At 39.5% G+C, this 23,767-nt stretch overlaps 1 protein-coding gene across 2 annotated transcripts in view; it reads right to left on the bottom strand.

Annotated features, from left to right (window-relative positions):
* eif2ak4 (eukaryotic translation initiation factor 2 alpha kinase 4) overlaps positions 1-20,887 on the bottom strand; it is a 40,439-nt gene extending 19,552 nt beyond the window's left edge. Inside the window, exons 1-16 of one of the 2 annotated variants that reach the window (XM_041276160.1) lie at positions 20,535-20,887; positions 18,655-18,770; positions 17,858-17,960; positions 16,042-16,215; positions 15,246-15,326; positions 14,480-14,616; positions 13,824-13,939; positions 8,408-8,565; positions 7,190-7,725; positions 5,358-5,473; positions 4,904-5,058; positions 3,395-3,798; positions 3,201-3,273; positions 2,395-2,496; positions 671-793; positions 32-136 (exon numbers count right to left, since the gene is read on the bottom strand). In XM_041276160.1, coding sequence (XP_041132094.1) covers positions 32-136; positions 671-793; positions 2,395-2,496; positions 3,201-3,273; positions 3,395-3,798; positions 4,904-5,058; positions 5,358-5,473; positions 7,190-7,725; positions 8,408-8,565; positions 13,824-13,939; positions 14,480-14,616; positions 15,246-15,326; positions 16,042-16,215; positions 17,858-17,960; positions 18,655-18,770; positions 20,535-20,666 — 2,631 coding nt within the window. In that variant the 5' untranslated portion in view covers positions 20,667-20,887. Of the gene's footprint in view, positions 1-31; positions 137-670; positions 794-2,394; positions 2,497-3,200; positions 3,274-3,394; positions 3,799-4,903; positions 5,059-5,357; positions 5,474-7,189; positions 7,726-8,407; positions 8,566-13,823; positions 13,940-14,479; positions 14,617-15,245; positions 15,327-16,041; positions 16,216-16,392; positions 16,487-17,857; positions 17,961-18,654; positions 18,771-20,534 lie in introns of those variants that run through there. The other variant, XM_041276161.1, reaches the window with a different exon arrangement.
* Between the last annotated feature and the right edge of the window lie 2,880 nt (positions 20,888-23,767).

Raw genomic sequence — 23,767 nt, 5'->3', positions numbered from 1 at the left:
ATAAAATAAAATGAACAGAAAAGTGACTCGCCACATTAGCTGGATGATCTGTAGCCAATCCGAAGTCTCCTATTTTCACATGGTCATTCGAATCAAGAAAGATATTAACAGGCTTCAGGTCTCTGTGAATCATTCCCTATTTAAAAAAACAAAAAACAAAAACCAGGATATTTTTTTAAACTTTGCATACCGCATACCTGCACTCGACTATGGTATCCCACCAGTAAAATGAAGATGTGTTTTACAGCATGAGCGTTATAAAACAGGCGCTTTCTCTTATAAAGATATACACTCCTCATAATAATGATTTCACATTATAGTTTAAGGTAGAACACAATAAGCAAACTGCCACTTTCTCATTGTGTTTTTATCCTGGCGCAAATCAATACTGATTCCCATGTAAAAGCAAGGATCCCAGGGCTACAGTATTACATGTATGTAGAGCGCATCCAAGTTGCTGAAGTTGACAGTTGCCGCACTACAGAATGCGAACATCCAAAAAAAGAACTGAAATGGCTCTGTACACCTGCACATATACTCCTGATCCCAGAAACAAAGAATGCAGTGCGTCACTTTGACAAGCATCTTGAACTGAAGCTATAATCTTTTTTTAGGATGGGGAGGTAAACAGCATTATCAGTTTGCTCACTTGAACTTAGTGGACACCGACCTGTTCATGGATGTATGCCAGCCCATCAAGGATTTCTCTAAAAAGTCTCCAAAGACGGCTATTGTCCTGATATAACCCTTGGTCGATTGTATCTCTTAAAGTGCTTCTTTCACAGTATTCCATCTTAAAAGAGAAAACAAACACTTTCTATAGAAAAATAAAATGTTGTGACTTGCCAAGTTGTTCACTGCAGACATCCCACCATGTATTTTGATTTTACTAATTTGTTTATTTCTATTATATTGGGTTCCAAAAACAGTCATGCCAAAGCTGTAGTGCAAAACACTGCAAAAGAAACAGAATGATGGCCAGGAATAAATCAGTAATGTTCTTCTTAATGCACCTGTACCACGATCTCAATTACTTAACTAGACCCTTTATTGAACTGATAATTTGCTTAATTAGACCTTTTTACTTTTTTTCAGCTCTTAAACAGTTGCAGTTCAAGTTACTTATAAAATGTTATAGCTAACTTGAAATATGCAAACTGTTCAAGAGCTGAAAGCAAGTAAAAAGATCTAATTAAGCAAATTATCAGTTCAATTAAGGGTCTAGTTAACTAATTGAGAGCTCGGTTGGAATGAAAACCAGCAGCCACAGGGATTCCCCAGGACCAAGTTTGAGAAGTCCTGCACTAGACCGTTATTCAGTGAAGCTTTACAAAACCAGGATACTACCAGTAAAAAAATATATGTATTTACACATTACTCATAAGGTTAAATTTCTGAAAAGTAAAATGTAGCATTATTGGTGAAATTACAAAACTCCAAGTGGCTATACATAACAAACCTTTATTTAGTCAATCAGCTTAAAAATAGACGCATCACATTTATGTTTTGAATGAGGTGGTTGAGGACACAGTTTTGAATGGACTTAAGGGAATATGGAGAGTTGTGATTTTTTAAGCAAAGCACATTTAGAAAGCTGGCAGGTACAGGGTGTAGATGTGCAAACAATGCTCTCAAGAGAGGACGTTTTACTCCTCAAAATAAGGAATTTAGAGGGTTGTGGAGACATGACATTACTTGACCTTGTGCAATAGAGAATGAACCACTGTTGAACTTAAGAGATAAGTTAAAGCAAAACAAGGTTTAGCTTAGCACCCAAGGATACTTCAGAAAAGAGCGGCCATTTGAGAATAATTCAAGATCCTCCATAAACAGCCAGGTTTCCGATGTTTCTACCAGAAATCGGTAACATATCATTGCTTAACTTCTGCTTATAACTTGTGGTCTCATTACTGTTTCCAGTGATAATGCTTAAGCACTGAAAATATGAAATTGCACTCTGCAATAGTACTTCTTGTTAAACACACTGAACTAATCCATAAGGTTTAAAGTAGTGTAAAAATGTGTCAAATAAATGTGATATATATATATATATATATATATATATATATATATATATATACCATATTGTTTGAATACATGTTGAATTGCACAATTGCTTTGTAGTTTCCCGTTAGTACCTAACAAAAAATTGACATTTCGAAATCTAACATGAAATACTGTACTACTATTATGGCTTCCGGTAGACACTTGCAATATCATTTTGTAGTTTCTTTGATTACATAATGTTAAAAAAAAATTTTCATATAGTTTTTTAATTGTGTTTTAATCCTGAAATTCTAAGTGATGCAAAACTTTTGGCCACAGCTTTAGAATCTCACAAAACACAGATAACATTCACACACTTTAGAGATGAAGTAAAGAAATGTGCCTGACCTGAATGTACAGATAGTGGACCGTCAACAGGACTGGTCTCTCCTCCTCGCTGCTCTCTGGAGCAGACAAAGGGCTAGCAGCATTCCTCTTACTATCTTCCTCCTGGATAAGTGGGGAAAAAAGATCTGATTGTTACTATGACACAATGAGAAAACTAACACAAGTTATTGGTTTTAAAATGTGTACTAAGCTGTAAGATTAAAACATTTGAGTACTACGTTTCCCCTCTATTTTGTGATAATTGTCAGAGTGGATGAAGGGCTCTTTGCTGGTAGCACTGTCCAGAGTCTATCTGTATCTCGAAGGTCCTGCACAAGCACTGGAATTTTGTGGCTAGAAGCCTGTCTTGACTGACCCTGTTAAGGCTAATGGATGACAGTATCTAAGCCAATCCAATCATTTGTTCCCTACCCGAGATTGCCTGCAAAGGTGCACAAGGCGTTGAACTGTACGATTGCGAGATACCGATCATTGAGAAAAACCAAGCAGAGTGGTACCTACATTAAAAAAAACCTTTCCTCCACTTAATTGTGTTTAAATGTAAATATTGTTGATGGGATTTTTTTCCTTTTTAAAAAAATAAAAAAAGGAAACACACATCATCTGATGGTTCTTCAGGGGATTTTTCAGACAGTATAGTTGATCCATGTTTATATAAATAATAATAATAACAACATGGTACTGATGACGCAAGCCTGCCGGGGTACTGGGGAAATGCTCACTGGACCCACTGCAGCACCAGCAACGTATTACACAGACAGCTAAGCAAAATGACCTCATGAATAGATTTGTGTTCCAGAACCTACCTGTGAATGACTGTCTCTGCTGCCATCCCCATTTGTAAATATGATGTCACTGTCGGAGTCACTGTTATAGGCGCTGTAACATATGCATCCATGTTAGTACCTAATTAATTTTGTCCAGACTCATTAACAGAGACAATTCTTGTGACTGACTGACGTGATTTCCATCCATAACAATTTTGCAAAGGAGAACTTACCGGAAAGAGGCGCAGAAGACATCTTCTTCATCACTGGACTCCTGATCTTCTCCACCATGTTTGGCACTCGAGGATTTCTCAACAGTCGTGCTCCACTCCACAGAGCTCGCCAAAGCAGGCGGAGGGGCATTGTCTTCCACATTGTCCATCAACCCCAGTTCGTTTACCTTATCCTGGGGAGGACTGGCACTGGAAGTCTTTTGTTCTGAGCTTTCACTGCTTAGGACGCCACTAGAGGGCATCTGTTGTTTTTCAATCCATGCGTTGTAGTAACGCACAATGTTTTCATGATTAAGTCGAGAAAGTAAAGTGACTTCTCCCTTTATTCTGCGGAACTGCTTGCTTGCTGGATTCACCTGAATGCGTTTCACAGCATAGGAACAGCCATCCAGTTTATTCTGGACCTGGAGAGTAAATACAGAAAACAAGTTCATCCCTAGGGGTATAACGCAAAATAAATGCCAATTAAGGTTTGAATGACAGTTTTCTGCCCATCTTAATCCCTGTGGATTAACTGAGATATGTCAGTCACTTGCACCTGAAACATGTCAGTCACTTCCACCTGCTTTGTCTGCAACTTTTATGGACTATCCCTGGGTCAAGGTCGTTGGCGGTCCCAACACCAAACCCTGTGGCACATCACTGAGTATGTCGCCCCAACTGGAAGTTACAAAACTCTCTGCTTCTTGTGTTTTAACAATGTTGTTAATAATTCTTATCCTTGAATACCCTTTTTTGCTGTTATGGAGTTCTGATGGATCTGTAGCTTCCCGGTTACATCATTTCTTAAATAAAATGTTGATGGGTATGAAAGTTCACTAAAATTTTGCTCGCCCTTGTTTTGTGCACGTTTCAACTTCTCAGGCGTATTGTTTAGTCAGCTCTTGAACAGTAAAATAATTATATAACTCCCCAGCCTCTAACCACCCCAGTTTTCTTACTGCAAACTTTGTTTATGTTTTAAAAACTATACCTATGATGTAACTTCCTGGTGTACCAAAAAAGGGTCCCCTGAGTTTTGTGTGAAGATTTGCAAGACTGCATTCAGTTTGACAAGAAATACATGCATGCATACACTGGTACAGTTTTAGTTGAAATAGTGCTTCATGTAGCATAGTCCCATATTATTTTGCAGCAGTATGACTTATAATGTTACCATGCTTTAACACTAACACAATAGCTTATATCACACAATAAAACTAAAATCACAAAGAATTTAATTTATGATTTATAAACTTTGTGCTGTTAAGAAACCACTGCTTCAGATGGCAGTATAGCTATTATATAGAGAAAAAACGTAACATGATTAGACACACATCATGGTGACTGAAAAGATTATTAAAAAAAAAAACAAAAAAAAAACAACATTTGCTTTGTGCTGGGAAAAAAAAAAAAAAAAAATATATATATATATCTATATCATATATTATATATATTATAATATATATATAGTATATATAATATAGATATATATCATATAAACAATCGTAATTTTTTTTATATATATACCTTAATAACTGCTCCAAATGCCCCTTTCCCAAGAAGCTTCAGTTCCTCAAACTCAGTGTAATACCGCGAAAACTGCTTATGTATTTCTGGACCAAAAGTTGCATTCAGGATATAATTGCTGGGTGTAACTGTTGAAATAAAGTCTATTCCCGTCTCTGTAAAATGAAAACAAAACCACAAAAGAAAATTGAATGATTATTGTTTTAATACATTTGCTTAATAAGCCCAGATAGTGGAAACTCCTAGTACTGTCGAGTCAGGTTTCTTCGGCATTTCTTTTTTCCTAATGTAATTGTGCACCAGTTGTTCCCAGGACATGTTCTGCATTTCAAGTTTGATTCTAACCTTTCTGCGAAAAACTTCTCCCATAACCTATAAGGCTATTATACAGTGACCAATTATTCTTGTTGTAGCAGCATGTCAAAGTAGAAAATGGAAATTTAATAAGACTTGCCTTCTGGGCTGTCTTCTTTGAGCTGTGATGGTGTTTTCACTAGCGGAGGATTTACAAATGCATGTTCCAGTAGCTGTTGAGTGTTCCACCGCTCTGTGTCATCTACGCAAACACACCTGCAATAAAACATACCGGTTTAAATGACTATGTGCAAGCTTTCAATAGCAAGGATGCCGTCGACAGCATGCCCTCCCGACATGCAAGTCCACAAACAATCCTGGGCGCGCTTGGTATAAATCAAAAGTACTAAGAGTGCTTGCGTGCTCTCAAAGCTAACAGATCCCCTGGTCCAGACAGCATAGACCCAGGAGTGCTTAAAGAAACAGAGGAGGTCATCGCCGATCCACTGGGAAAGACATTTCACAAATCAATCAAGACATGTCCCAGCTGACTCGTGTATTGCAAATGTAGTACCACTATATAAAAAAGGGATGTTGATGTTCCTACAACAACCATCACAAAGAATGTAATTGCTTGAGCTCTCCATTTTTTTTTTTTTATGGCGGGGGTAACCCCAAAAGCGTTTTATTTTATTCAAACTTTTTTCTTGCATGGCCCGTAACCTGACAAATAACTGCCTGATTGAAACCCATCCCAATTTTAGCTTAAAGTATTTTTTTATTTTTTTTTTTAAATGATATATATAAAATAATAGATGGGCTTCAGCGAGTTACGGGAAAATAATTTCATTATGTCGTTATCCATTTAGTTTCTGAGATACAAATGTACCCGCTTTACATTTTTTTTTTTTTTTTTTAACAGATTCTCATTTTGTTGATCACTGATGAACATTTCTGTACTGTGGGTCTTGTCGAGTGATTGAAAACGAGACATTTTGTGTTTGAATTGAAAGCGATGGTCTCAAGGAGTCGAATGGTTCAAAATTCAAGTACATTTTCACCTAGCGGAATTATCACTTTTTGACATCATTACTATGGTATTATCACTTTTTTTTCGAATGGCTCAGGATGCAAATACAGCTTTGTGTCAAAGTGCCCCCCACTGTGTGTATTTTGTGTTGTGTGTTAATGTTGGTGTATAGTCATTGGTACACGCGATATAAACGGGTCTGTGTAACATGAGTGTTAAAATGTATATTTGTATTTAGGCACGAGGATTCCACAGCACTTTGCGTGCAAGTAAAACGTAATAATATGTGAGCACAGGGAATTGCACTTTATTAATTCACGTGCAGTTGTACCGCGACTCCAATTGAATGACTGATTAGCAATCGAGTCTCGGTATAGCATAAAAGCTGCATGTTTCCACCCATTCGGGGTTGGGTGTTCAGTGAGTGGAGAACGGGATTGGAGACCGAGGTAATAAATAATAAAATAATAATGTAAAGTTAAAATATATGCTCACCGTGTTGTGGTGTTGTGTGGTGTTAGTCCGTTTTGTTTGTCTCTTTTGTTTTGGCGAATGTGCCGAGTCCTGTGTTTTTGTGTTTGTTACAACCGTTTATTTTCTGGCTGTCTGTTCATTTATTAAATGCTGAGCGAAACAATTCGCTCAGCTCCACCAAACTCTCCTGTTTCTGGTCTGACGTCACCCACTGCAGCAGTCTTTGTGACAAGCCTTTATCCATGTGTTAATATAAATATATAAAACACAATTGGGTGTGAACACAGATATACAGCTTCCTATTACTAAAGATCACATGTCGTTCGTTCATATGTCAAAGTGAAGGGTGCCATCAGATTTTGACCCGAGGTGTTTCCATAGCACAGAAAATATGAAGTTGCACTCTGCAATGGTACTTCTTATTGCACACACTGAACTAATCCATAAGGTTTAAAGTAGTGTATAGACAAGAAAAAAAAAGTACTCACTTGTGCAGGAAATCCTGAAAGTCACTTGGCAAGCTAGAGGGAACAGTTAGTGGATACTGCTTCACTTCTTTGCCTTGGCTAAGTGCAAGCAACAAGAGCCCCAGATTCCACACATCACCTTTCTTCCCAGTCTTTCTTGGCAGAGCATCTTCACAAAAGCGCACCCTTGTTTGCTCAAAAATGTCCTCCTTACAAATCTCAGCCAGGCGTTTGGAAATACTGTAGTCTGTCAGCTTCACATTGCCCTCACTGTCCACTAAAACACTGGCAGCAGATAACACTTTGTGAACCACGGAGTTGCTGTGGAGGAAGTCGAGAGCAGTGAGAAGCTGCGATGCATAGTTACGGATTTGGTCAATTGGAAGTGGAGTGCTTTTGCTGAGACTGGAGGAGAGACTGGATCCATTGATGTGTTCTACCAAGAGGTTTATCACAATGGAGTCCTCATGTTCTCTGTGGGTCAAGGCAGTATAATGTACAAGGTTTGGGTGATCCAGTTTTAATAATGAACTTAGTTCACTCTCTGCTCCTTGAATCTGTTGAGTATAAAAAAATACACATATTACCATCATCATAACAATTGCAATGCATTAAACAGAAATGCATTCATTTTTCCCAATATGGCCTGCCCTGGCTCTTGCTCTTCAAAATCATGTTTATTTGGATAAGCAGTAACAAAAATATTGCCTTCAATGCTCAGTCAGTCAGGTGTAAGCACTGTAAACGCATGTTGTTGCGAGCTACACTCACATAGTATGTTAAAAAACAAATGGCAGGATATCCATGCAACATTTCCTCAAATGTGGGTAATTGGTGCAGTGTGGGCTATTTATTCCTCTACATTCACTCCCACTGCTTACAGTTTCTTAATTAGTCATAGATTACGTAAACTGTTGCAAACTAGCAACCAAAACCATTTTAATCCCAAAGCATTAATATAACTACCATAGCATTTAAAATATCAAGTTTGAAACACATTTTCAGATACCCTTGCTCTGTGACTGCAGTAACAGCAGAGTCATTCAGAGATGTGTATACAAGTTCTCAACTACACACTCCTGTCCAGTATTTAAAATCAATGCTAGGCCTGTGTTGGTATCCTTGGTGATCCCACTTCATAATGTTAGGTTGCCTATAGAGACTGCAGTGCTTCTCAGGACCGGTTATTAAGAACCCTAATGGTGACTCAGCTGACCGTTACAAACGGACAAAACTTACCTGCTTCTTACACTTTTCAATTTTGTCTCTTTCTTGGCTTGTGAAAAACTTTCCTATCTTCTTACTCCATTGCAGAATCCATTCGTATACAATCACAAAGTCTCCTGAGGTTGCCTCGAAGGCATAGTAAACACTGCGTCCCAGCTGCTCACTCTCCCCTGTGAATAAGTTACTTATTATACATGACTGTGTACATGTTGGCTAAGCAGTTTACATATATCCCATAGAGAAACATTGTTCAGGCTGTCACTTTGACTCTGAATTGCTCTTGTATGTCTTACTATGGCAGTGGTGGAAATGCTAGAGCTGCTGTGTGCTCATTGTTGAGAAATGAGCCCAGGATCATGCCTTCTAAAAGCACCCTACCAGCCCATCTGAAGATACAGCTCACTGTGAACGCTGCTCTAAGGGCTGGTGAGCGAACTGCAGGTTTGGAATGTGTGGCAGATCTCCAGATCACACTGGTGATTAACAGCGGAATTTGCGAAGGATAATGATGGTTAGGGTCTATGCGCTATACTGGCCTTATTTCTTGCTTAATTAGTGGTCAGAGAATAGATGTGATCACTGGGAAGGCATTTCAAATTAATGTCACTCACTACTGAATCTCTTTGAGGAACAGCCCGATTTGTTGGCACTACAAGATACAAACAAAGTTCCACAATAGTTAAATGGTACATTTTTTTTTTTTTTTTTTTTTTTTTTTTTTTTTTTTTTTTAGAATGCATCATCCCAAACAGATGAAGGCACATGCAAATCAAGTACGTAAATCAGGTAAACATGCAGAGCTAAGACAAGAAGTCCCTTTTGTCAGTTAAACTGGAATCTACCTGTTTTAAATCAGGTTCTTTATTATAATTTTTTATAGTTATTTACCGTTTTAGAGGGAATTTTAATGGTTTAATTATTGTTCTCTAATGTAACCCACGAAACTAACAAAATTGGCTTGAAGTTTAGCAGCTTTACTTTTGAGTTATTTCAAATAGTAAAGAGAGTTACTTTAATACCTCTTTTGAACACAAGAGGGAGACCTACAACTGAAAAAATAAGCTATCACTGATTCCCATGACACTAGCTAATTGCTCCTAAAATGAGTCAAAGCATTAATATACATTATTTTATGCCAGTCACAACTGAATCTTGCAGAGAAAATGAAAAAGTTTCAACATAACAGCGTTACTAAGAAAAATCACTGCATACATAGTCACTTGTCTTAAAGTAAAAAATAAATAAAAATACTCTCCACCAATCTGCTGGCTAAAAATACATACATCCTTGGCACTCTGAGAGGATCGATGTTAAAACGTTTAGTATCATTGTCAATAAAAAGCAGCCAGCTAAATCAAGGGAGCTTAAAAGGGAATACTATAGGTCTTGTAGTTTAACCAAAAAAGTTTACCCCCATTGTGGGCGAGGTTTGTGGGCAACGTGTGTAAAGTATAGGGCGTTTAGCATGGCTATTTTGTTAACAGAGGGCGTGCTTGTTTTCTTTGACGTCACAGAAATTTGGTATCTAACTGCATGTATTCAGTTTGTGAGTAACTGCAGAGACGTGTGTGTTTTCAGCCACTGGCGAAAAACAACATTGAAATAGGTAAGTGAACTTGTGTTCACTTAATAGTTTAAATTGTTGACTGTTAAGGTAAATCAGGCTGCACTTAAAAACAGTAATTTAGATATCCTTTGTTTGCTGGGCTGTGCTGAATTTGGAGGCTGATTAGAAATGTGTGTTAAGTATAGGGCTCCAGGCCGACAGGATAGTATAAATTGGCAATCAGTCTTAGAACGGCAGCCGTTCTAAGCACCAGCGTAAGTTTAAGGTCTAAGGGCCACAAGTCCAAGGGCAGTCTGAGCTGTGGCAGTCTAAGCGAGGACAGGTGGGGCAAGGACCTTTTCCAAAACCCTCCCACTGGCTACGAGAGGCCTCATTCCTACCTTGACACCTAACGTCTGGATCCCATGGACAAGGCGGGCTCACTCGTTCTCCACTCCCAGAATGAACACTGGTAAGTACCTGCTCAACATACCCTTACTAACTCCTTCTCCCCCTACGCTGCCTGCTACAAACTTGAAAATCTCCTATATCAATTGTCGCTCTCCAACTAACAAATCTCTGCTTCTCAGCGAACTTATAACCAATAACAATCTTGATCTTCTCGGTCTAGCCGAAACCTGGCACTCTGTAAACGACATGCACTCTCTGCATCTAGCCACCCCAAAGGGTGATTCCCTCTTTAACAAACCTTGTCTCATTGGCCAAGGCTGGGGCACTGCTGTTATTGCTAATTCTGTGCTCGCTTCCTCAGTTCTTTCTTTGCCTGCCTTTTCTTCATTTGAGCATCTCGCCATCAAGCTCCCCTCTCCCATGTCTCTCACCCGTTCCGTTATCTACCGTCCACTTAAGAGCAACTCTGCTTTTAATGCAGTTTTCAGAATTCCTCTGCCTCATCTGCACTCTAACTGACAAAATCCTACTCCTAGGTGACTTCAACATTCATTTTTACTTGCCTTCCTTCCACCTAGTGACCGACTTCAACACGCTTCTGGACTGTCTTGGACTACCTCAATCTGTCAACATCCGCACTCACACCCAAGGACACACCCTTATCATCATCAGGGGCCTTGATGTCTCCAATCTCTCCATCTCAGATGTGTCTCTGACCATTTCTTAATCACTGCTGATATTAATCTCCCTGCTCTTTCCTCCGCTAATGATTCGGTTATCTCCTTCCGTTCCAAGGATCTGTTGAAACCTCTGAAACTCTCAGAATGTGTCTCTGCATCCCCTCTAACTGGTACTCTCCCATCCTCAGTTGATGACACCACCCTTACTCATATCATTAACACTGTTACCCCGCTTACAACCAGAACCGTCAACAAAGATTGAAACTGCCCATGGTACACCCTCGAACTTCGACTGCTTGAATCTCCCTGCCACAAGCTCAAGCGCAAGTGGATGTCATCTGGACTAACGGTTCACAGAGATCTGGACCGACCATCTCATGAGCTATACCATGTTGTGGTATAGCTCATGCGTGTACCATGCGTGTGCTTACCATGGCCAGGATAAAATACTTCTCTGAAATCACAACTATGGGACACTGTAAATCCAATGTTCTCTTTAAGACCATTGACCAAATCCTACATCCAGCCATCGACAGATCCAGCTCCCAGATCCATCCTCCTCTCTTACCAGTCATGATTTCTCCTCTTTCTTTCAGAACAAAATCGACATCTATTTTACGCTCGCCCACCACAAACCCAGTTTACTACTTGACCACTTGACGCTCCTCCAGTTGCCCCTCCTCCTCCTCCCCTCTCTCCATTGCTGATGTTTCCAGCTTACTGTTGAAATCAACTACTGCCACATGCCCCCTGGACCCCTGGCTGACTAACCTTGTCCATCTGTGTGTTTCTGATCTTGCTCCCTCCATTATGCACACTCTCAACCTGTCAATGGTCTCTGGCTTGGTTCCTGCTGCCCTTAAGCTTGCCAGAATCAAACCGGTACTCAAAAAACCCTCCCTTGACCCAGCTGACTTCTAATTTCCATCCCATCTCCAATCTCCCTTTTCTCTCAAAAACTCTCGAAAGGGCTGTAGCCAGTCAGCTGATGAAACATCTCACGGACAACAATCTGCTTGAATCTCTACAGTCTGGTTTCCGGCAGCATCACAGTACTGAAACTGCTCTGCTCCAGATTGTGAATGATCTCCTGCTCAATACTGATGCTGGTGCTCCCTCTGTGCTTGTCCTCCTTGACCCAACAGCCGCTTTTGACACCATAGATCATGCCATTCTTCTTGACCGTCTTCAGAAGTATGCTGGAATCTCCGGAACCTATCTCTCCTGGATGTCCTCTTACCTATCCAGACGCATGCAGTCTTGTCTTCTATGATGGAAGCAGTGGTGTTGCAAAACCAGTCACTTGTGGTGTTCCCGAAGGATCTGTTCTTGCCAACACAGCCTCATGTTTCCCTCCTATGCTGACCACACCCGGCTCTACTTAAAACTGGTCCCTGGTAGCCCCTCTGCCATAGTCCGGTTCTCAGCTTGCATTCAAGATATCGAGGCCTGGATGTCTGCCAATTTTCTTCAACTGAACACTAACAAATCTGAACTCCTTCTGGTAGGATCTAAAACTCAACTTAAGAATCTAAATATAGTTGCCCTGAACCTCGGACTCTGTCTGTCTGATGCCTTCCCCCACAGTACGAAGCCTTAGTGTACTTCTTGACAGCAACCTCTTCTTTGATGTTCACATCTCCTCCACGATCAAATCTTCCTTCTACCATCTTCGAAAAATCTCCAAAGTCCGTACCTACCTTTCCCTCCCAGATGTGGAAATACCTTGTCATATATGTCTTATCTCGACACGACTACTGCAACTCTCTATATGGTGGTCTCCCAACACGCACCATAAACCAACTGCAGCTAGTCCAGAATGCCGATGTTCAAGATTATTTTCAAAACTCTCATGCTCACGTACAATGCCCTTCAACACACAGGTCCCGAGTACCTCCTTAATCTGCTGACCCGCTATGTCCCTGCCTGCAAGCTGAGATCCTCTGACTCTGGCCTGCTTGTTATCCCCAAGCAAAAGTGCACCACACTTGGACAACGCTCATTTAGCTTCATGACTCCCACTCTTTGGAACTCTCTCCCAGCTTTGGTGCACGATTCTTCCACCGTTGCTCGCTTTAAATCAACTCTCAAGACCAATCTGTTCTGTCTTGCTTTCCATGCTCTTTAAGCCTGATATCTGCTATTAGCTGCTGTGTTTCTGCTACTATTTCACGTATTATGTTGCTATCATGTATTATGCACTTTCCACTGTATTTAATGTACTATTTCTTGCATTATGCTACTATCATGTATTATGTACTTTCCAATGTATTACTTTTTTTTTTTTTTTTTTTTATATAATTATATTATGCACTATGCATTTCTCTGTATTTGAAGTATTATGGATTTTCTTGTTGTTATTGCACCTTGTAAAGCACTTTGTGAGGTGGTCCACTATGAAAGGTGCTATATAAAATAAAGATTGATTGATTGACTGATTCCTTACTTGATGTGTTTTTGATTTCAGTTTGAACATTAAAAACATACCGTGTTACCCTGAATTGCAAGTTTATTATTGTTACATTACTTAAACCATGTAAGAGCTGAATACAAACTCTGAGCTACACACTCATTTCCAGTTTGCATATTCCATGGTAGGCCTGTACTGGTGTCTTGCTGAGCACATACCAACCACATGGACAGGTATGGAGAGTGGATCATTGGCATTTGCATATTATCATCGCCCGAGATCACGCCACACCTGTTTTGTATTCAAATGAATGGGTGTAACAAACAAACATTCTTAAGAAAAAAAAAAAAAATTATACATATTTCTGAATCCATATCTTACCAATGCACTTTCCTCTGAACACAGTGATGTCACTCCTTGATCCAGCATTAAATTTCAAAACTTCAAGAGGTCTGGTGCTTTCCTCATTACTACAACAGGAATGCTGTCTGTCCCTTCTAGAAATGGAAAAAGAGACACACAATATTTATACTGCCTTGAAATTCTCCCTTGCATAAAGGATTTTTTCCAGCGACATGTAAATAATTAAAGTCTTTAGAAAAGGAAATGGCTCTTGAGGCAGGCAGACCACCTAGCACTCAAGTCTGCACCCTGCTTTGCTATTCTTGCCTACTGCTTGTGTTGAATGCAAAGCTACCCTTCCAAACATCTCCACTGAAACAGTTTAAAGCATGATCTATGCATAGAAAGCTCTTTCTCCGATACATACACAGCTAGCTACTTTGGCACCTTCTTTGTTCAAACAGGATAAACTCAGAAGCATTGCTAAAAAACAAACATTACATACATTTTTGTACACTAGTTTTACATAGTTTCAAATTCAACAGTTGTGCTTCCAGGTTAAGTAGAAAGACTTATGAGAGGTTGAAGAGGTAAGTGAGTAAATGGGAAGAGAGGTAGAAGAGCTTGCAACTCTGTAATTATGACTTACTAAGCCAGTGTACAAATGCAGCTCAAAAAGCAGTACAAACACATGCCTGGAACGTCCACTGGAGTTGGCTCGTCTTCGATTGTTCCCCCCTCGTCTGGCTTCAGGTTGGTCCGCTGTTCCTCCACTGGCACACACCAGCTTGGGACTTTCTGGACTGGTCATAGCAGCACTTTCCAAACGTTCCTGTACATTATACAATACAAAATCGCATACAATATACATTATATTAAAGTATTATACAAAATAATCAGAGCTATTCATAACATGGAAAACAATCATTACCATGACCTATATCCATCGTATGTAGAAAAATAAGTGTGACATGCAGACAGATGAATACATTTGTCTACTAATGAATAGCTGCTTCACTGGACAGAAAGACAAACAGAGACAGCCTCCATTGGCTTCCATATTCTGATACCCTGATTGTCCTGTTAAAGTCCTATCATAATTGGACAAGCACGTCCATAGATATATTTTCATGTGACATACAGACAGACTGACCATATGTTACCTGTATCACATGACAATAAATCATCGCTTCATAAATTTGATGTGTACAACCAAGTAGGTCATACAATCAATTTACATTACTGTAATGCTTCATACGGGTGTGAAAACACTTTCATCCCAGTAGTGTTGATATATATATATATATATATATATATATATATATATATATATATATATATATATATATATATATATATATATATATATATATATATATTATATACATATACATCCATATACACACACACACACACTGATATATAATCACAATGTTTTAAAGTAAAAGGTCTCTGCAGCACCTGTTTAGCCATTTCTTTCCTTTTCTTTTCTTCTTTCTTCTCTTCTTCTCGTCTCTGTATTTCAGCCCGAATTTCATTTTGCTGTAATGAAAAGGCACATTATTACGCTGGAAGGAAGACTTTTTTTGGATACATTTACAGTTGTGCCAAAAAATCCTCTTAAATCCTCTGGAGCCAGAGCTTTTTGCTGTTGCACTCGTTTGTGGAACTCTATTCCGGGTGACATTAGGCAGGTTGAAACATTTCATTCTTTTAAGTATATAAACATACTTTTTTTAATATGCTTTTATATAAATGTTTGTAGCTGGAGTGTACATATAAACGCTCTTGTTTTGTTTTTAACTTTGTACAGCGCTCTGGGATGCCATGGCTTGAAGTGTGCTCTATAAAAATGCATTTGTATTGTGTATTTATACAACAGCACACAATAAGTGGGTCACAAAACTAATTTAAAGGCATGTGTCCAATTAATAGTTCGGTACCTACATACAATCACCTCTACACAGTCCATTTCTTGTTCTCCATCCTAAGTCAGGAATCACAGAAATGCAATCCTAACACCTAAAAGGGAAATTTTCTTTTGGAATCTACCAAGTGGGCAATAGAAAATATGTATTACAATCAGTTAGCCCTTTGTAATATAGAGACCATTCTACAAAAGTAAATTAATGTGCTTAGTTATGTTAAAGGGATATAAGAAATAAGCATTCCATACCAAAGTACAATGTTCTAACTTTCATACAACAACGAGCAGCAGGATTTGAAAATCTTGACGATGCTCTTCACTGACTCTTACCATTTGTTCTTCACGCTTCCTTTGCTGGTCAATTCTCTGCTGTTGTTCTTGTGCTAGCTTCTCCTGCTGACGCCGCTGGTTCTTTAGCATCTCTTCATGAAACGACTTGGGAGGTGGAATGTTGTGTTCACTCAGAAAACATTGCACATGCTCAGCAAGCTGGAATATCATTACCTGCACCACAAGAGTAACGGTAAGGGTTTAACCGTCTTAAAGAAACAATATTAAAAACAGAACACTGTACTTGAAATCACAGCATTAAAAAAAAATAAAGCGATCACAATTAGGATACAGTGAACTGCAGCTGTACATAAGAACATTTACAAGCAATGGGAGGCTGGTTTCTTGTACCTGATCCGATTCCAATAATGGAGCTGGGTCTTAAAGGACACCAATGATTAAACTTCAAAAATATTGCTTGGTAACCCATTCCATGTCTTCACTGCTGTCTGGGTAAAAAAAAAAAAAAGTGTCTCCTACCACAAGTATGTCTTGACTTAATTTTCCTCTGGTCTTCTCTATGCTGTGTTTAGAGTATTGGAGATGGTTAACTTTGTCAACTCCTTTTAAGATTTAAAAAACTGCAATCAACTTCCCCTAATGCTTCTTAGACTAAATAGCTTCAGTTCCCTCAGCATATCTTCATCTCATTTCTTAAGCCCTAGGGTTAGCCTGGTTGCTCTTTACTGAAGCCTCACTCAAAGTTAGTTGAGAGATGTTCCAAATTGATCTGCAGTGGAAGAACAAAACTAGATCAATAAAGAATATCTGACTTTCCATTTCCCATGTACAAAAGCAGGCAGGTTACACTAAAGGGATCAGCCAATCAAAATGTGTAGTCTCTACAGTGCCGATAGGAAGTATTCACCCCACCTTGGACGTTTTTACAGTTTGTTATATTACAACCTGAAATCTTGATGCACTACTCAACACTTTCAATGTGTGAAAAAAATGGGGGGGGGGGGGGGGGGGGGTGGTGAAAAAACAATTCAACAAATCAAATCAATTAAAAATAAAAACCTGAAAAGTCTTCATTAGAAAAGTATTCACCCCCTTTGCTATGACACTCCTAAATAAGCTCAGGTCATCATCCAGGTAACAGGTAACACCATCCTTACTGTGAAGCATGGCAGTGTTAACATCATGCTATGGGAATGCTTTTCATAAGGGACTGGGAAGCTTGTCGGGGTAGAGGGCAAAATGGATGGAGCTAGACAAGCAAATCCTTGAGGAAAACCTGCTTCAGTCTGCAAAAGACCTACGACTGGGACAGATTCACCTTTCTGCAGGACAATGACCCCAAGCACACAGCCAAAGCGACACTGGAGTGGCTTATAAACAAGAAAGTGACTTGAATCCGATTGAGAATCATGGCAAGACTTGAAGACTGCTGTGCACCAACGATCCCCGTCCAACTTGACAGAGCTTGAACAATTTTGCCAAGAAGAATGGGTGAATATTGCATGATTCAGATGTGCAAACCTGGTAGAGCCTAATCCCAAAAGACTCACAGCTGTAATTGCTGCCAAAGGTGGTTCTACCAAGTATTGACTCAGGGGGGTGAATACTTATCTAACCAAGACATTTCCGTTTTTTTTTTTTTTTTTTTTTTTTTTCATTAACTGTTGTTTCACAATGAAAATTATCTTGCCTCTTCAAAGTATTGAGCAGGCTGTGTAAATCAAAGAAATAAAATCCCATTTAAATGCATCAAGATTTCAGGTTGTAACACAACAAACTGTGAAAACATCCAAGGGGGGTGAATACTTCCTATAGGCACTGTATAAATGGAGCCAAGTTAAAAACCAGGGCTTACCTCTCCACAGAGGTCTGCTGCCAACTTCTTCAGCTCTGATTGGAGGTTCTGCAAGTTCTCAGTGGACAGCCCTTTGGCATTCTTCAGCTCAACTTCTGGGGGCCTGAAACATTAATTGTTGATCTTGGCTGAACTCTCACACTATCTTAACAAACTGTTACTTGTCTCTAGTTACACCTGTAACCCTAGATCATTGTCATAAATTGTATTCCTAAAGTTCACACAGAACTATAAAAAAAAGTCATTATTTTTTTGCACAAAAGAAAAATCACATTTATGTAGCAGAGACACAATCTTGTCCTATACAATTCTCCTAATTGTTTAATAACACGTTATATGTTACAGTATTTTGTTTGCCATCATCCAGAAACATGAGAATTGCACAATAAATGATTATTCTTCCAACCTTAACAAAAAAAAAGTGCACTCCTTTTGATGTTTATATACTGTCAAGAATTCATTTTATCAGCATGACATTCGTTTTGGTTCATTCTGTTTGTTCTGTTAGTCCCAGCATAAAGAAAACTCTGAATCTTTATTATCTCATAAGAACACACATAGTGGATTAACAAGTAAACAAAAAACTAAAGATCCAAGAGTATAAAGTGCAGGTATATTACTGCCAAATTGTGCAATGTACAATACACTATCCTGCACACCAGTTCACTGTGTGTCCTATCACTAACATTGACGGCATTTCGTTTGGAGTTTGAAAAATCACTAAAAACAACCTGTGGAGATCAGGAGGATTTCAGAACAATTTGCAGTGGGTTAAAAGTTAATTAGGAAGTACTTACACATCAGGGTATGTAGGTGGGCATTGCACCCACAGATCAATGGTGACATAAGTCTCCTGACGACTTGTCAAACCCTGAGGACGCAGGGATAAGAAAACCTCTGGTGGACGTTTAACCTAACATATAAACAAAAATAATAATAATAATAATAATAATAATAAGAATAATACATCAATGCAAAAAAATAAACAGTAACACACATCTACCACATCATAGCTGCAAATATTAGTTTTAACGTTCTTGGTACACAATATTGTCTGTTGTGGTCCAAAATCCCAGAACATCAACAAAACCTGATTAATATCCTTAATATAAGGTGGAAGGTCATATGTAAGAGGCTGAATATGAAAATCTTCAATCTTGAAAATATTTTCTATTTAAGAACCATTATCAGACATTATGGTCTGACTGGACGGTTTTCCAGTCTCATATATTTTAGTCAGTAGATATACTGTAATGGTATATGTGGTGCAGACTGGAAAAAGTGGTGTTAGTGATTTAACCATCATCACAGCCTCTGTGTCAGCTAGTATGGCAAACCAAATTATCATTTAGAGATATCTTGAAATATTTAGAGATATCTGTAAATGAACCCTTTTGAAGATATCTAAATTTCATGTTCAGATATCTAAAAATGAAATAAAGATATCTCAAATTGATTTACAGATATCTTTAATTAATGTTTTGCTAGCATGGTATGCCAAACTGTCATTTAGAGATATATGATCTCCAAATAACTTCCTGTTCATTCAGAGATATCTCACTCATTTAGAGATATCTCAAAATAACTTCCTGTTCATTTAGAGATCTCTCAAAATAACTTCCTGCGCATTTAGAGATATTTCGAAATGAACAGAAAGTTATTTCGCGATATCTTAAAATAATTTTGAGATATCTCTAAATGATTTAGAGATATCAGAAAAGGATTTAAATGTATCTCAAAAACACTTTGAGATATCTTAAAATGGTTTAAAGATATCTGAAAATGCAATATAGATCTCTCATTTAAAGCTCAATTTAAAGATATCTGGAAATCATTTTGAGATATCTGAAAATGATTTAAGCCCCTCTCACACTGGCACACCTACCCATGTCCGGACCCGAGTTCTGGATACCCGGGTCACAATCCCTTGTAATATGAAACCACATACCTGGGTCGTACCCAGGTTGGCTTGGGTTCCAGCAACCCACCTCAGGATTTGGGTCAACATGCTGACCCAGGTTGAGCGAGACCAAATACATTACGGCTGACGAAATAACAAACAGTCTGGAAATGATTTAGAGATATCTTCAAATATTTTGAGATATCCCTCATTTGGCTTGCCATAGTACTAGCTGACAAAGTTGTTATGTCACAATATACTGTAAACACTCGTACTGGTTGACACAGTGGCTGTGTCACACTATAGACACCTGTATCGCAATATGCAGATATGAATCATGATACATGCTGTGGTCCTGATAAGCTATTTGCATGATGCATAATGCAATCAAACGAACATTTCATTCTGGACTACATATATTTTTTTTAAGACAAAGATTCAATGAGTTACTAATGCACATTTTCAGTAACACGTTTTTAAGGGGGGTAAATATAAGCACATGTACGTGTTGACACAATAACTATGTTGCCTGTAGACACGTATACTAGTTCACACAAGGGCGGTGTCTTTACTAGTTGTGGAATTGTCACAATAAGCCCCACTTGTACTCTGAAAATATCTGATCCCTACTTCTACAAAAATCGCCATTAAGTCTATGCTTGGTTGTATCCACAACTAAGATAATTCGTTTTAAATTGTTTTCAGAGGAGTAGGACTAGGGAAAGACTAGGGAAAGCATGCATGACGTTATTTTTAACTATATGCAACATTTTTTACCTTCCAAGGTTGATTTTTCCGGAGATCCTGAAAATCTTCTCCGTAGATGGAAGCAAGGGCTTCCAGTTCGTTTTCCTGACTATCCATATATTCATTATTCTCTTCTGCAGGACGCTTTTCACAAAAACTCATTCTGTAAAAAACAGAAACAGTCCGGCCCCACTGCTAAATTATCTGTCACTTTTTGACGTAGTCGTAGTAATAAATGCTGAACAGGTTTAATACAATGAAGTATTCCATCTATACAAAAATAATGGTGCGTTGGTTGTTAAATCCAAAAAAATATATAACTTTTAAAACTTATATTGCTACATACATCGCCATCACTACATTACAGTGCTGGCGCACCAGAACGCGTCATTCCGTCTTGTAGACGTAAGCACGCCCTTGTAAAACTATACAGTCGTCAGCGAGTAGCAGGGCAGTGAGAATCGAGACAGGGCACATGGAAATGTAGCGGTGGCTTAGTCCGTTTTAAGCAGACTAACTTCGGGATTTAAAAAAAAAAACAGGAACTGAACAAAATGAGGCCCAGTTGCATCGTAGTAATCGGTAGATCCAGTTAGTTAGTTTAGCTGATCGAGTTAAACTGACCATGTGAACCAACTAGCCCGTAATATATGTAGAAAATATAAACCGGGAGACGATGCGAAGAAATATTTTACTGTGCGCTGTGGAGCAAATGATTCCCCCCTTTATATAAATCATTTACATTATTTCATTGTATTTCTATATTTATTGTTAACATAGACAGGATTTAAACTAATATTATGTGTCATGTCATAAGGTAATGGGAATCCACCGATCTACACAATGCGTGGTGTTTAACCGTATGTATTTGCAGGACAATCTACACACCCCTACATTGTGTATAGCACAGTGTATAGAAAAGCATTGTATGTAAAGCAAAATGTACACATATGTATGTTAAGCAGACAGCTCTGCTTGGGTGCATTGATGTATTTCGTTTTTTGTATTTGTTTAAATATTTCGTTTAATTTGTTAATAGAAGTGTGCAGCGGCGCTGAATTGCAGTCTACCGCTTGTCTACTGCGACTCGCCAGCCTAGTATAGGTTACTCTACGCTACACAGATGGCGCTAGAAGTGGGATATAGTATCTAGCGGCCAAGCAGGGGAACTACGCATAAAATACTGTATATTAAAAGAGTGCACCCAAGCAGTGCTATCACAGTGCTGTGGAGCGCCATTTGTGCCAAAACTGTCCAGCCATTAATTTGTCAATTCGTTTGTCAATTCATAAATTGGTCCGTTTGTCCAGCAATTCGTCGATTCATACAGTAATTCATAAACGTATCTGTTAATTAATTTAGTAATTAATTCATTCATTTGTCATTTTATTAATACCTTTTGAAGAAACCAGCAACATTACATTAGCAAATTATGACAATACGTAATTTTATTCTGAGCATTGTCCTGTTCTGCTGATCGCACATGTCTGATGATAATATCTATTGACAGCTTTCGGAAGCGGGTAACAGGAAATTTAAAAGCTATATCAGCAGATGTATTTTATGAATATATTTGTGATGGTGTATTGTTTGTGAAATCTTTTTATAACATGTATACGGATGAACATTACCTTTTTTTTAGCTACTTTGTCCAAGTAGCAACCGGTAGTTTGTTTACTGTACTATTTTGCTGTGTCCTGATAATATTTTATGTTGTAATGTTATGTATTTCTAAAGTTACAGGACTGTTAAATGATTTAATGAATACACTTCTTTAGAGCGATGTTTCTGCGCATGTGCCACTGAATGGGACAGTTCTCAGAAAATAGCATTTTTCATAGTAATTACGTATTGTCATAATTTGCTAATGAGGCTGGGGCGGAGGCCTCAGTGCTGCTGCGCTCCACAGCCTTGGTACCTCGGTGCTTCGATACCCCGGTGCATTGAGGACTAAAGGCCTCAGAGCTTCAACGCTTTCGAGGCTTGTAAGCTCTGCGCATCGGTGCCCCGACTCCCCATAGCCTCGGTACCTCGGTGCTTCGACACCCTCTAGCAGCCCTCGAGTCCAGCGCACAGTATACCTTGCGCGCACAGCCCATAACTCTCCCCCAACTGCACTAGATCTCACTCGAAGGGTTGGAAAAGAGCAAGGATTGCGGATCAGGCAAGGGGCATTACCTAGTTAAAGGGCCAGATGGCCCAAATACTTGAGCACATAAGCAGGCAGCAGGCTCCCGCTACGCCTGCCCCACCTCCACCACCAGCACTTACCCCAGAGCAGACCTTGGCTTCGCCGGTGGTTGTTCCAGATGTTTCATAGCAGGACATGGTGATGAGGAGGAACAGGTTCGCGCTTTCCATAGTGGCTTCCTGGGATGAAGTCCTTCCTATGTGGCTCAAGACCCAGACCTGATCCAAGTAACGGTCCACAGCTCTAAGCTTGCCTCAGAGCCTGAGGTTCCAGCACCCTCGAGCTCTGTTTGGGCGCTTTTGCAACGAGCCACCAGCTTCCTCCAGGTCCCTCGGAAGACAGTTTCCGTCCCGGCATGGGGAAAAGGGCGGCGATAGTGTCCATCAGTTACTACGGTAATCCGGACAATTTCAATCCCTACGGTGCCACGGGATGACCTGAGGCACCGCCTCCAGGCCTCCGCAGCAAGGAGCTGTCAGCAAGGACAGGGAAACGCCAGACGTAGGGCCCCAGTGCCCAGGGAGACAGTTCCAATGAAATCGCCCCAGGCAGCCTCCGTCCCAGCCTCAACAGCCCCAGCAGGGGCTCTGAAGGCTTGTGGCCTCAGACCCACCCATTTGTACAACACCAACTGCAATACTGGTGAAACTGCAACTCACTCCTGGGTGCTCACCACCGTACACACCGGCTACGCACTGCAATTCCACTTGGGACCTCCTCCCTTTTGAGGGATCACGGTCACATCCATGAACTACCCTCTCCAGGTCTTAGCCCTCAAACAAGAGGTACAAACACTACTTCAAAAACAAGCCATATGTCTCCACACCTCTCAAAGAGAGGGGTTCTACTCGAGATACTTCTTGGTGACAAAAAAGGACAGCAGTCTTCGCCCCATCCTAGACCTGAGACACCTCAACGGGTTCTTGAGGGAGAGGAGGTTCCAGATGGTCACACACCGCCACATCCTTCAGTCTGTCCAGCTGGGTGACTGGTTTACAACAGCAGAACTGAAGGATGCGTATTTTCACGTTCCTATCCATCCAGCGCACAGGAAATATCTCCACTTTGCCTT

This window comes from Polyodon spathula, chromosome 17 (genome assembly GCF_017654505.1).
Source record: "Polyodon spathula isolate WHYD16114869_AA chromosome 17, ASM1765450v1, whole genome shotgun sequence".
NCBI classification, from domain to species: Eukaryota; Metazoa; Chordata; class Actinopteri; order Acipenseriformes; family Polyodontidae; genus Polyodon; species Polyodon spathula.
This window is presented reverse-complemented; position numbering and strand designations above follow the sequence as displayed.